The 15,338-nt window shown below is 34.1% G+C and overlaps 1 protein-coding gene across 1 annotated transcript in view; it reads right to left on the bottom strand.

Moving 5' to 3' along the window:
• The window catches only part of DNAJB14 (DnaJ heat shock protein family (Hsp40) member B14), a 60,404-nt gene that overhangs the window by 6,847 nt on the left and 38,219 nt on the right, over positions 1–15,338 (bottom strand). The window contains exons 4-7 of the mRNA XM_004461954.5: positions 7,050–7,235; positions 2,891–2,985; positions 1,918–2,027; positions 715–887 (exon numbers count right to left, since the gene is read on the bottom strand). Of these exons, the coding sequence (XP_004462011.1) occupies positions 715–887; positions 1,918–2,027; positions 2,891–2,985; positions 7,050–7,235 (564 nt within the window). The remainder of the gene's footprint in view (positions 1–714; positions 888–1,917; positions 2,028–2,890; positions 2,986–7,049; positions 7,236–15,338) is intronic.

The following is a 15,338-nucleotide window of genomic DNA, read 5'->3' as shown; positions in this document are numbered from 1 at the left end:
CCCTCTCATGTGGGAGGTGCCAGGTTCAGTTTCTGGTGCCTTCTGGAGAAGGTGAGCAAACAATGAGCAGACAGATGAGAGAAGCTTCTGGGGGAGAGGAGGGGCAGATAAAGTAAATAAAATAAATCTTTAAAAAAAGAGAAAAGAAACCTGATAGTAGTATCTTTGTTTAGGGGAGAGCTGGCTATCCTAAACTTAATACTAGTAATAATAATATTAACTGACAAAAAGAGGCAAAAGTAGATTATCTACCAGTTGATAATCAGGAGAAAAGAGATGGAAAATTACCTTGAAAATACCATATTTCACTGATGCTAAGAGAGCTTTTTTTAAAAAACTCTGAAATAGGATAAATCTTAAAACTGATGACGTAGCATAGTTCACATGCCAGCATTTTTTTCCTCAGTAACACAGAAAACAATGATGAATCTTATAATTGACAACTTAAATGCAATGAAATTTGGTATTAGTCACTTATCATTGAACCAAACATTTATTGTTAATAACAAGAACAGCACAAGTACCATTTACTAAGTCCTCACTATGTCCCAAATACTGTGTTAGGCCACAGGTATATAAAACATACTATCTCAACTACTGAGCCCTATTATGAGTGAGAGAATTCCAGAACATTCCTTGAGCAGAAAAATCTACAGTAAACAATTGCAAAGACTCTGAATAAGTTTTAAAATGTTAAACATTTGATAAACTTACTTTGTTGTCTTTCTTTCCAGCAATTATTTCGAATATTAGTCACATAATCTTCTTCCACACTCTTTTCTACCTTTTGTAATAACATTCCTTTATATTCATTTTTAAAGTCCTTGTTGACATAATAAATGACACCCAAGTTTTCTGTCTGCATTTTAATGGTTTGCCCTGATCCACTGTAAAAGATATGATCATTATTTTTTTTTTAAGTAAACTTTACTTCAAATTCAGAAAATAAAATAACAGAAAAAAAGCGGCTTAACAAGTTATGGAAGCATTACTCCAAAAAATTCTGTCCAGGCAATTTTATCACATGTAATTCTAAAAACAAACTCAATTTGGAAACATAAGATGAACACAAATTGGTTAAATGACATGATCATTATTTTTTAAAATTAAAATTAGACATTCTGCTATGCTACTACAAATGAAGCTAACAAAAACAACAAAAAAAGATAATTGAAAAGTTATTTTTGGTAGTAATTCATTCACATTATCTCAAATTGCCCAAATTTGTGTCATAAAAGTGTTTTATTTTAATACAGTATGTTCTCAAAGTTCTCTAAATTTTCAGCTAATAAGTCTTATCTAGGAAAAGTTATTTCTTATTTTTAAACCAATCTATTTTTAATACTATAAAATTACTATCAATATAACAAAGCTTTCTTTATGTTCATTGCATTACACTAAAGCTGTCTAGAATAGATGCCAGATTAAATTTCCTTCATGCCTTGATTTTTACATAAACTATATTGTGAAAAAATACTTCACATAACAAAAAAATTTTGATTTTTGTTTTTTTTTTTGCCTTTTGCTTTTATATAATCAATATTTTATAAACAGAAGATTAAAGTAATTTCCCCCTTAATGATTCAAATCTATATAAGTTCAATTATTAGTGTTTTTGTCTTTTAAAATATTTTTTGGCTTATTACCTATCAAAATTTAAATTGCTATCAAATTTTAATGACATGTCTGTCCTATCCACAGTGGAACAGAAAAATAAATTAACAACAGTACACATTTGTCCCTTGAGTAATTATTTTAAAAACTGGACAGGAATATTTAAATCAGTTTGTTAATCTGGTATATTTGTAGTAACAGGAGATTGGTATTTAAAAGTTGAGAACAGTACACGCCCTTTAAAGGAAGCTAGAGAAAAACCGGCAATAATTCATTTTTGTAAAACTTCACTTAGTTACTTACGATCTGGGATATAAGGAATAAGGAGGATTAGAGACCATCAACTGGCTTAACAATGACACAAGGATCAATACAATAATGGGCATCAGCTGGATAAACACAGAAAAACCTCCCTATAAAAAATAACAAAGAATAACAAATTGTTATATAATTGGAGTTGTCAATAATCCAACAGTTGTCATAGATTTATAAAGATAGAAATGGACATTAGAGATCATCAAGTTCAGGGCTTTGAAATCTGCCTGATAATACCAAACCTCCTAGGTTTAGTCTTAAAAATACAACTTTCCAGGCCCTTAGTCTGGAGATTCTTATTTGGAAAACATTAACATAACTTGCTCTTTTTTTCAAGAAAATAAATTCTCTCTTTCTCACACACTGAGAGATGCTACGGATAGAAAGTAAGCTGCGAAACTATTTTTATCTTGGATTTGTGGAATGGGATGTGGTAGCTCATGAGGTGGGGCCAGGCCTTTTTAACTTCTATTGTTTTTTCCATTTACTTTGCCACACCATGTAATTTAGTTGCTATATGCAATTAGGTATAACTGCAATAAGACAAGGAAAGTTACTTCCAATTTAAGTTTTTTCATTATCATGTCATGGAATTTAGTTGCTATATACAATTAGGTGTAACTGCAACAAAACAAGGAAGTTACTTCAAATTTGTTTTTCCACAATTACTTCTAAATTCTTTAGGACTAACAATAAAAATTTACTTCCAAAAACACGCACTGCAGGTGTATCTTCATTAGAAACACAGAATACCAAATGTAATCGGGTCCTATTATTCAACTATCTTCCACCCTTATTTCTTTTACCCCTTCCTCCCACAATATCCCTAAGGGATTTTCTAAGTCTCTACAGAACACTACCAGTAAGAGAAAACTCATTACTTCCTAAAACAATTGGCCCTAAATACTTTTCCTGAGCTGAAATTTCCATTTTATAATTTCTATTCATATCATAAACATACATCTCCTCTTTCTTCTTCTCTTTCATGTCCACTATGTCGATGTTGATGTTGATGGCTATAACCAGCTCGTCCATTTGAAAATGAATGTACACTACCTAGAAAATCAAAACCAATGTTAAACTAGGAGAGTAATTATGGCCAGAAAAACTATATTTCCTTTCACATTTTTATTTAAAAATTTTAAATTAATAAAATAATGCATGGTTGTTTGAATTGTGGATGCTAACTGCCTTCTCCTCATGTGAGTGAAAGGTTGACAGAAATGGGAATAATTCTTCCCAGGCTTTCTCTCCTTTAAAATAAGGTAGCCATTTCTTCTTCTCTATGAAAACATGAATAAGATTTCCTGCCTAATACTACATATATAAATGTATTTTGTTGTGGTTGGTTGTTACAACCTTGATCATTATTCTGAAACTTTGCATTTCACATTTATACTGTATCACCAACATCCCTAGAAATCAAAAGATACTTTTTAAGCAGCTACATAACATACTATGATATGGGTATAATGCTATTTATTCAAATATTCTCTTACTGATGTATATTCAAGTTATTTTCAGATACCATGACCAATGCTACAACTGACCAGGTAAACTATTTCATAGCTAGCAAAAGAACTGCAAATCAGCTAAAAGAAGAAAATTTACTATTACCCAAAATATCTGATTGTTCTTACCATATTTTAAGTCAAAAGATTTTCATAATTTTTTTGGGAGGCAATTATGTATTACAATGTGTCAAAATACAGATTATATTTTCAGTCACTTCCTTTCCTTCAAAGATATTTTACAAAATGCCTATCAATGAGCACAATCATGTCAGTAATATTCAGAGAGGGCCACCAGGCCAAATTCTATTGTTAACTTCACAAAATTCTCTGAATTTTGAATAAGATATTTACTTAGCACCTTGAATAAAAGTTATAAACAAGATTGGAGCTGTAATTTTAACAATGTTAGAAAAGCTACTCAAAGAAAATTAATTTCCACATAAGTCAGAGTAAATATAAGTAGAGTTCAATACTACTTAGGTTGGTAATATAAAATCTGTTCATATAGACAGTACCTTTACAATATTTCACATTGATATCCTATCTCAAGTAGTTATTTCTATCTTAAAGTAATTTAAAAAATGACTTACTTTATATATACACTAGGAATCAACTTTTTTGTATTTCAATGGATGGTACCTCCACATACATCCAAATTAGCAATCTATAATAAATATCTACAATGATCTTCAAAGAACCCATTTCAAATGGTCTTCCAGGACATAGGATACCTCCCATCACACTTTCCTAAAACAGTGTGCCTTGCCTTTCCACTTACAGGCCATCTCTTCAGCTTTATATAAAATTTTTTTTTTAATTAAAAAATGTTCCAGAGGATTGTGGAAAGATGGTGAGAGACTAACAAGCAGAGATGAATACGCTCACAAAAACAACAGAAAAAAAGACAAAAGCTGTCTGAGGGAACTGCTTTGGGGCTGGTAGACCAGGAGAGTGGTACATAACTCCCAGGAGGGTGAGGGACAGAGAGATGAAGAAGCTGAAATGACAAATGTGAGTTACCAAGCCGTGTGGCAGCCCTGAAGGGCTTCCCACCCCCAAGATTTTTAAGTTGGGGTAAAATCCCTGGCTCACTGCAGCCAACTGAAGGGAAAAGACATCTTTCTTCCTGTCAGCTGTTTCAAGGGAAAAGGGAGAGGAGGTTGGGGTGCTTTTCTTCAGTGAATTTGGCCAGCAGAGTCTCAGTGGAAAGATGTGCTAGTAGCACCATCTGCACTTCTGCATGGACAAAAACTGGACACACTCTGTATCTAACCCATGGGAGAAAATCTGCAACCCACTATAGTCCCTGGCCCGATTTTGAAAATGTAAGCTGGGCAATTTTAAAGACTGAGAATAATTTGAACCAAATAGCAAAGAAAAGCTGTGAAAAAAAACACAAAAACAACAGGTAAGAGAGAAAGTGGCCATCAGAGTAAATCTGCCAACATTTTCATATACCTAGACATCAGCAGAAAATTACAAGCAATACTAGGGAACAGAAAGAAATGACCCAGCCAAAAGAACAAACCAAACATCTTGAAGAGATGTAGTATTTAAGATAATCAGTGATAGTCACACAACTCTCCTAAATCACTTCAAAGAATTTATAGAAAATATGACTAAAGAAGTAAAGGATATTAAGAAGATACTGGGAGAGCATAAATAACAATCTGAAAGCCTGTAAAGAAAAGTAACAGACCTTAGGGGAATGAAAGACATGAAGAATGAGATTCAAAATAAATGAGATGCACTTAGGAGCAGATCTGAATTGCTTGAAGACAGAATTAGTGACTTCGAAGGCAGAACATCTGAACTGGAAAAGACAGAACAGAAAGAGAAGAGAATGGAAAAAACAGAACAGGTCTCAGGGAATTGAATGACAACGCGAAATACACAAGCCTTTGCATTATTGGTGTCCCAGAAGAAGAAGAGAATAGAAAAGGGGCAGAAAGACTATTTGAGAAAATAATGACTGAAAATTTCCCAACCCTTATGAATGACATAAATATCAATATCCAAGAAGGACAATGCACCCAAACAGAATAAATCTGAATAGACCTACTCCAAGACACCTCTATTCAGAATGACAAATATCAAAGAAAAAAGAGGATTCTGAAAGCAGCAAGAGAAAAGCAAAGCATCACATACAAGGAAAACTCGGTAAGATTAAGTACAGACCTCTCATCAGAAACCATGGAGGAGAGAAGAAAGTGGTATGATACATTTAAAGTACGCAAAGAGAGTAACTGCCAGTCAAGAATTCTATATCTGGCAAAGCTGTCCTTCAAAAACGAGGGTGAGTCCAAAGTCTTGATAGACAAACAAATGTGATAGAGTGAGTATGTTACCAAAAAACCAGAGTTACAGGAGATACTAAAGGGAGTGCTACAGCCTGAAAGGAAAAAACAAGTGTGAGAGATTTGGAGAAGAATTGAGAAATGAAGATTATTAGGAGGGGTAAACCAAAGGATAAAACAGACAATAGAATGATATGACCACAGAAAACCGAAGGATGAAATCGAAGAAGGAAGTAATGCCTTTACAGTAATAACACTGAATGTTAATGGATTGGAATCCACAATCAAAAGACATAGACTGAGAGAATGGATAAAAAAATATGAGCTGTCTACAAGTGACTCACCTCAGACCTAAGGACACAACCAGGTTAAAAGTGATTCTATGCAAACAGTAACCAAAAAAGAGCTGGAGTAGAGCAGATAAATGTAAAATAACAATATTATAGTATATATGAAGAATAATTACTCAGTGTAACTAGCAAATTTGTTCTTCTGATCAGTATTCTCTAAGTTTCTTCATACAAAATAAACATTTGCTTTTAATTGAGGAGGACTGAAAAAGAGATATATTTTTGGGTAATTCATTTTTCTTTAACGCTTTCTTAGGCATACTCATTAATTAAAATAACCCATCTGGAACAATAATGATTTAGCATGACTACTGTTGAAAAAGATTTGAGTTCTTCTGCCTCATAAAATTATGAGTTGGCATATTGTTATCTGCTGTAATTCATTCCAATAAGATGTGAAGAATTCCCAAATATGAATTTGATTTTCCATAAAGAATTATGGACTAAATGGAAATTAAATAACCAAACCAATAATTTATTTCATTTTTAGAGATTATGTCCAACATTTAGAGCTATAATATAAAAATAAGAATTGTTATAATTAATTTCTATTAAAATTTTATTTACATTTATAAATGTTTGTTGCTATATTATCTATTTCTTAAAACTGATTATAGTAAATATAACCTGGCCTTGTACTCTCTTCTAAAATTTGTAATTTCTTTCAATCTATTTTTCTACTTATTTTACAATTTTACAATATAGGTCTTTTTAACAGCTATTAAAAAAACCACTGATTACACACTTTGAATAGAACAAATGTATGTAAGTATATCTAATAAAACTGCTTAATAAACAGACAAAAACATGTTCTAGAGAAAGGTAGTCTAAAGCAATACTTTTCTCTACCTACATGAAAAAGTATAGGAGAACAGGTAGATAAATCTCTGAATAGTGTAACTGGAGGTGAGAATCTTTAACTTTATAGAATATAATATGTATAATTAATATTGAAATACCTGAAGGAAATCCACCACCAAAGAATATATTAAATAAGTCTTCTGGGGTTATATCAGCTTCACAACCTCTATGGAAATTAAATCTGCCATTGTTTTGGTGATTACAAGCTTGTTCTTCATTTCCTGTAAGGTCATACTGTTTTCGTTTTTCTGGATTGCTTAAAACAGCATAGGCATTTCCAATCTCTGAAAAAATAACAAGTAAATGTTAGCAGTTTTTTTTTTTTTTAAAGATTTATTTATTTATTCCTTTCTCTCCCCTTCCACCCCCCCCCACCCCATCTGTCCTCTGTGTCTATTTGTTGCATCTTCTTTGTCCGCTTCTGTTGTCAACAGCACGGGAATCTGTGTTTCCTTTTTGTGGTTGTGTCATCTTGTGTCAGCTCTCCGTGTGTGTGGCACCATTCCTGGGCAGGCTGCACTTTCTTTCGTGCTGGGTAGCTCTCCTTACGAGGCACACTCCTTTCGCGTGGGGTTCCCCTACTCGGGGACACCCCTGCGTGGCATGGCACTCCTTGCACGCATCAGCACTGCACATGGGTCAGCTCCACACGGGTCAAGGAGGCCCGTGGTTTGAACCATGGACCTCCCATGTGGTAGACAGACGCCCTAACCACTGGGCCAAGTCCGCCGCCAGCAGTTTTTAAATTATAAAAGAATGCCCCATATTAGAGTTATTGTAATTAAAAAAAAAAATACTCGAGACCAACCAAGAAAATAGAAAAACATAACAATTTCTTATAAAGAGAAACATTGCTTACAACTATACACGTTATCTTCCAAAACATTTTTTTTTATATTAGACAGGCAAGTCTCCCTACTGCACTGAAAACAAAGTAATGTGCATCTTGCCTTTCTTAATACTATGCTCTGTCTCTGTATTTTGCCTAATACTCTACTTCTTTCTTTTTGAGCACCCTAATCTCGCCCTTTATTGAAGCCTTTCAAACCCATATTAGCAGCTACCATTTATTTAGAACCTAATAACTAGCAGGTCTGCATCCAATACCTTATTACATTACCCATTATTTACCCCACTTTACAAATGAGGTCACTGAGGCTCAAAAAGATTACATAATTTGTTCAAGATCAATTTTTCTAAACAAAACAAATATCCTTTCACTACCTAATGTAACCTACACCATGAACTTTATTTGCACTTAAGCCCACTGTGAGCTGTTCTTTCATTCTACCCCTGAACAATTTTTCCTCTTTCACACTGTAAACTCTGTAAGGGTAGGGTATCCATGTTTTCACTGCAATAGCACAGGGTCCAGTCAGTGTAAAGTCCGAATTTGTTACTGATGGACACAGATAGTCCCTAGTTTTCCTAGCTCATTTTGCTACTTACTTATTTACTTATAAACAAGGAACTATATTTCCCTCCTCATAGTCCCATGATCAAAAAAGGCAATGGTATATTGGTTCCAGGAAGTTTCCTTGAGGCAATTTACAACAGTAGTAATACTGTGAATTTAAAAGCATAACTACCCTATTCTCATTCTGACACTTCTAAATAATTAATCATTTCATCCTGCTTTTTGGACTAGATTGTAAACATCTTACAATATAAAATATTTTAAAAATTCTTTTCGGATCCCATGTGGTGGCTACATAGGTTCTGTGCAAGCAAACAGATGTTCACTAGGTAACTGGATTTAGATGATTATATTGAAATTAATCGTTACAGATATTCTGAAACTTTTTTTGTTTAGGGTTCTCTCAAACCTTGTATTCATAGATAGTTTTCACATGGTCTGTGAAACCTGTTGTATGAAAAATTAATTGGACGATCTATTTGTCTGAGGAGATGGTCCAAAGCTTTCTTCAGATTCTCAGGGATCTGTGACTAAGGAATACAGCCATCATTTATAATGTTGTTCCAATGGGAGAACATAATCAGAGATCCAAACAATGTACTTACAAACGCTACCAAGGTATTGACCCACTCCTAAAAAGGAAGCACATCTATAAATTTCTGCTAAAGTTGTACTTCTAGTTTTAGGATTTAGCTGCTCTATATTAAATGGAAGGATTACATTTAATTTCATAACACTCTTACTTTTTAACTACTAATAAATAGGCAACCGCAATTCTCTTTGGAAGGGTTTCCTTTAATAATTTCCAAACATAGATGCTTTAGGAGTATTTTTGAAATACCATCATATACCATAATTTTATGTGGAAGACAATTTATTCTACATACCATGATCAGAATAATTTTCTGGTCATGTACTTTGTGAAACCTTGTAATCAAGAACTTTTGTCAATTCCTTATTATCTAAAGAATTAAGTCCAAACTTTATAAGATATATAACTACCTCATTCTTACTTATTTCACCAAAAGGTAACTTCCAATTCACTCATTTTTCTTTAATTAAAATTTCTGAGATAAGTAGATTCAATAGCAGTTCTAAAAAATAATACAGAGAGATTCTTTGTGCAATTTATGCAATTTCCTCAAATGGTAATATTTGGCAAAATTATAGTATAATATCTCAACCAGAACACTGACATCGATATCTCTGAGATAGAGAACATTTCCTTCACCATCACAACCACCACTACAACAATCACTCATATTACCCTTTTATAGTTATAACCACATTGCCCATCACTCCCTCTTCTTAACCTGACAATTATCAATCTGTTCTTCATTTCTCTAATTTGATAATCTTAAGAATTTATATAAATGGAGTCATGCAATATGTAAACTGAATTATATCAATCTTATATAAATGGAATTAACCCTTTTAGGAATGGCTTTTTTCAATCAGTATAATTCTCTGGAGATTTATACAGGATATTATATATGCCAATAGCTTTTTCCTTTTTACTGCTGAATAGTATTGAATGGAATGGATGGACCATTGTTTGTTTAACCATTCACCCACCGAAGGCTATATAAAACTGCTATATGCTTTCATATACAAGTTTGTGTTGTGAATATAAATTTTCATTTTTCTTGGAAGTGCCCCGGGGTGCAATTCCACTTTCATCACTATGATTTCCATCCTTTGCTTCCTTTGGGTTTATTCTGCTCTTCTTTTTCTAGGTTCCTGAGGTGGAAACTTAGATTTCCACCTTAAATCAGATGACTGATTTAAGATTTTTCTTCTTTTCTAAAATACATAAAGATGTATTTGGGAAGTGGATGTGGCTCAACCCTTTGGGTGCCCACCTACTACATGGGAGGTCCTGGGTTCAGGTCCTGGTGCCTCCTGGAGGAGGCAAGCAAACAATGAGCAGAGAGATGAGAGAACCACCTGGGGGAGGGCGGATAAATAAAGAAAAATAAATAAGTCTTAAGCCTCCTCTCAAAATGGCTTGAGCTGGTCCCACACATTTTGATATGCTGAATATATTCATTTTCATTTTTATTTCTTGAGAATTCTTCTTTGATTCATGGTTATTTAGAAGTATGTTTAGTTTCCAAGCATTTGAGATTTTTCTTAATCTGTCCATTATTGATAGCTACTTTGATTCGACTGTGATAGGAGAACAGTCTGTAATGATTTTAGTTCCTTTAAATTAGTTGAGGTTTGTTTTATTGGTCTATGTTCCTTGAACTCTTGAAAAGGATGTATATTCTACCATTGTTGGATGGAATGTTCTATAAATGTTGATTAGATTTTGTTGGATTTCCCTGATATTCAGATCAGATAATTTCTATCTTTCTATCCTCCAGTTCACTGATGCTTTGTCCACCCATTCTGCTGTTTATTCCATTCATAGTTTATTTTGTTCCTATAATTTTTCAGTTTTAAAACTTCCATTTAGTTTTTCTTTATATCTTTTATTTCTTTGCTCCCTCTTTATTTTGCTGAGACTTATATATATTTTTTCCATCTGTTTCAAGTATATCTGTAATTGAAGCATTTTAAAAAATGGCTGCTTTAAAACTGTTGTTGGATAATGCAATCATCTGTCTTTTCCAGCTTAGCATCTATTGATTGTCTTTTTCAGTCAATTTGAGATCATCCTGGTTTTTGGTATGACAGGTGATTTTTGATTGAAACCCTGTCAGTTTGTGTTTACCTTATGAGACTCTGTATCTTACTTAAACTCTCTATTTTAACTATCTTCCTTAGATACCACTCTGGCAGAGGAAAGGGAGACACTGCCTTTTTACACCCAGGTGGGTGTGTAAGTCCAGGTTCCCTGGGCCTCCCAACAACACGCTAGGGAAGGAGCCCCTTGTTATAGCTGGTAAGGGATGGGATTTCTAACTGGGATTCACTGATAGCTTTCTTGCTGGGAAGAGTAGAAGTGTCTCACTAATGCTCCCCATGTGGTCTAACTGAAACCACAGAGAAATGGCTGTTACCCCTGGGTAGTGCTTAAAGTCTTGATTCTCCACCAGGCCTCCTTTGACAGCACCCCAGTGGGGCAGTGAGGAGATGCCTGGTTTCTGTTGAGGTTCCAGGGATGGAAGTACAGTCTCCTCATATGGCATTCACTGACACTGTGAAGGTAGACTTTCTTAGTGCCTGACAGGAATGAAATCCCCAGCTCCCCATTCACCTTCCCTGACACCATATGGAGGGTTGAGGCATTTTATCATAGCCTGGAGAGGGTGGCAGTCTAGGTTTTCCACTCACACTTCACTGGCATTCATGGGTATGGGGCATACGTTTTACTGGTGTTTGGCTGTGGTAGAGCGGTGACGGTTTAAGATTTCTGCCTTGACAGGCTGTCCCTTTCCTGTTCTTTTAGCCAGAGAAAGCAGCTTTTCTTGGGACTTTTTGCCTGTTCCCATTGGTGTTCACTGGTAGCCTGCTTCTCTAGCACCCAATCTTGGCTATACGAGGCAAAATAGAAAACCTAAGGAAATTACCGCATGTCACTCTTTTCATCCCAAGATCCCTAGTTGGTCTTCCTCCTTTCCACATTTCAGAGTCTTCATAGGTTTATTTGTTTTATATACAATGTTCAGGGTTTTCAATAGTATTTAATTGGAAGGATAGGCAAAAATAGTGGAACTTGTCAATGATTTTTTCTCATTTGTGAAAAGAGGATGGTGTTGGTCTCCTAGCTACTTCATGAGTTTTTTTGTGTATGATTTTTTGGTTTGTTTGTTTTAGGTATGGGGGCCAGGGATTGAACCTAGGACCTCATGTGTGGGAAACCAGTGCTCAACCACTGAGCCACGATGGCTTCTCTGAGTTGGGTTTCTTTTTTAAATTTGTTTTGTTTTTTTGTTTGTTTTTTCAGGAAGCACTGAGAACTGAACCTGGGACCTTCCATGTGAGAAGCAGGTGCTCAACTGCTTGAGCCACATCTGCTCCCTCACAAGTTTTTTTTTTTTAAGATTTATTTATTTTTCTCCCCTTCTCCACCTCCCCTACCCCCCACCGTGTTGTCTCATTGTCTGCTGTGTCCATTTGCTGTGTGTTCTTCTGTGTCCACTTGCATTCTTGTCAGGGGGGACCAGGAATCTGTCTCTTTTTGTTGCATCATCTTGCTTTGTCAGCTCTCCGTGGGTACAGCACCACTCCTGGGTGGGCTGCACTTTTTCACATGGGGTGGCTTTCCTTGCAGGGCACACTCCTTGTGCATGGGGCACCCCTGTATGGCATGGCACTCCTTGTGCGTGAGCCAGCTCATCACATGGTCCAGGAGGCCCTGGGTACCGAACCCTAGGCCTCCTATGTGGTAGGCAGATGCTCTATCAGTTGAGCCTCACCTGCTTCCCACAAGGTTTTTAATAAACATTAATTGAGAAAATAGGAATGTAAAACCATAAAATGCTTGTCAAATGTTAGGTATTACCATTATTGCAAATGTACTGTGCAATACTGGTGCCCCCTATGAATTATAAATTCTTTGAGGAAAAGAATATCTCATATTTTCTTTTTGTATTTCTCTACAAGAATTAGCCCTAAGGGTAGAGCTAATTCTTTGACCTAACAAATGGCAAAGGCACCTGATACATTATTATTTATCAAACAAACACATAAACAGCTAATCTATGTCCCTTGTTATTATATTCATATATGTGTCAATAGGCACAGGTATTATTCAAACCGTTCCTGAAAAAACAAGGGAGTCTGACAATAATGTATACTATTTATATTTTGAAAACATATCTAGGTCAGGAAAAGAAAAGGGATCCATTCATTCAAATATTTTTTAAAAAATATTTATAGATACTATACAAGTCATTCTCTATGTATTAACTAAAGTAATATTCACTGCTTTGAGACACTCTAGCTAGAAAGACAAAACATACATATGAACTTAAGACTTCGTTTAGAACACCCTTCTTTATAGAAACTTTTTTTTAAGCTTTACAAAAGACATAAATGAAAATATCTCTTCTACCTAACTTAATTCTCTAAACCAATTACGTCTTCTTTTTCTATTCTTGGAGAAAACAAAAAGCAAGTGGTTTCCATCTTTTGAAAAAAGTGTTATGATAATCACAGGGCAATCAATCTATAGTTTAGCTTAAAAGACAAAACTATAATTCTGATAAACACAGCTTGGTATCCCAAAAATGGAAGTTAAGATGGATTAGTTAGACAAAAAATAAGATGATTCAAAAGGTAATGAAAAGATTCTGTGTACTGAGTAATGACTGGATGATGACACTAGGCTGTAATATCCTCTAATTAACTACCTTTACTCACCAAGCATCTGTGGATTACAACTTGAATTTTTAGTATACTTTGTACTGAAAGAAAAATGGCATCATCAATCAACTTCCTATTCTAATCCCCTTTGGGGTTAAAAAAATTGGTATACTGATTTACAGATAACCTACTCTGTAATGAACATTGTGAGCCTCTTCTCCAGAGATGAATCATCTCCAGGAATATAGATAAATATTAAGTTTCTAGATTTAAAAAGTACAGCATCAGACTCTGAATGTACCACACCATAAATACCACCTTGTAAGACCCCCTTCTGAGTGGCTTATTGGGGTGACATACAAGCTGCTCACCTCTTCAAAATGCAAAACAGGCTACAGACATACAGGTACATTCACTTATTGTACCAATGATGTTAACAAGACTTCAATACAAAAACAGAAGAAGTAGTTTAGCATTCTTAACATTAATAAAGGATTAATACTGAAATCACTTAGCAGATTACAAACACGCAAATTACCCACTGCAAAAATTTTTAAACATCTATAAAAACACCAAAAATTTTCAGTTAAATACTTGGTGCAATTTTAATCCACAATGTGGACTTTTTTTCAGCTTTTGAAGGAATATCTGCTAACAAAATTTGGTGTTTAAAGACTTCAGTTACTTTTTTAGTAACTCTGTGATTGCACATATGAAAAGCATTTTTTTATTCATTGAAGATTGTAACTCTAAGAACTAGGCTATAGGAATAAAACAAATAAAACAAACATTCTATTTGAAAAATTTCATCAGAAATTTTCCAACTTTTTGTACTACTGAGTTAGAAATTAACCTAACTTCTATTAGCTGTGTTATTTTTGTTTAAAAATGGAAGTATATATTTGAGTATGTATGAACAATGGCATAATTTTCTGAACATTGACAAATGTAATTTGTAAATTAGTGTTTCTGAATAAGAAACCTTTCCTGTACTTTCAATATGAAAATTTTAAGGAACAGAAACTGATGAAGGCTCTCACCATCACAGTAATTTTTATTGTCACCAGCACCACTTTGGTAGCTGCTTTCACTGGAAACTATTAGAAATTCCCAAATGTATTTTCCTTGGTGACTTCCTTCAAAAAATAAAACTGTTTTGGAAACAATTTTAACAATTTTTTTTATGAAAGACGAATAGAATCTTTAATCTTTTGGGGGCATTTTGAAAATGAGTATTTCCTTCCTATTATTCCAAGACCCCAACATTTTACTGTAATTATTATATATTGGCTCTATGAATGCCAAATTCAGAATGAACAATGACAAATTTAAACGTTTTACTATGAATTGGAAGTATTATGAAAAAATTGTACATAAGATAAGAAATTACAAAATCAATTCTCAGACATTTGCTTACCAAATTGGCCAAAAACAAAATGAAATATTCAGGAAAAACAGATGATAGTAAGCAAAAGGAAAGAAAGTAATTCTTAAAAATAAAAAAATCAAGTTACAACTACATATGAAAAAATGCAAAAATATTACAAAGATTGGCCAGGGTTAATAGAAATATGAAGAACACTGGGCAGAGAGCTATTCTAAGTAATATCTCAATACTAAACAATCTCTAATGACCTTAAAATCTCACAAAAACTATATTTTGCTTTTAGTTCACTTAGAACTACATGACAATTGGCTAGAAACGCATGCAAAA

Source organism: Dasypus novemcinctus, chromosome 1 (assembly GCF_030445035.2).
Source record: "Dasypus novemcinctus isolate mDasNov1 chromosome 1, mDasNov1.1.hap2, whole genome shotgun sequence".
Classification (NCBI taxonomy): domain Eukaryota; kingdom Metazoa; phylum Chordata; class Mammalia; order Cingulata; family Dasypodidae; genus Dasypus; species Dasypus novemcinctus.
Note: the sequence above shows the minus strand (reverse complement) of the source record. Positions and strands in the feature narration are given on the sequence as shown.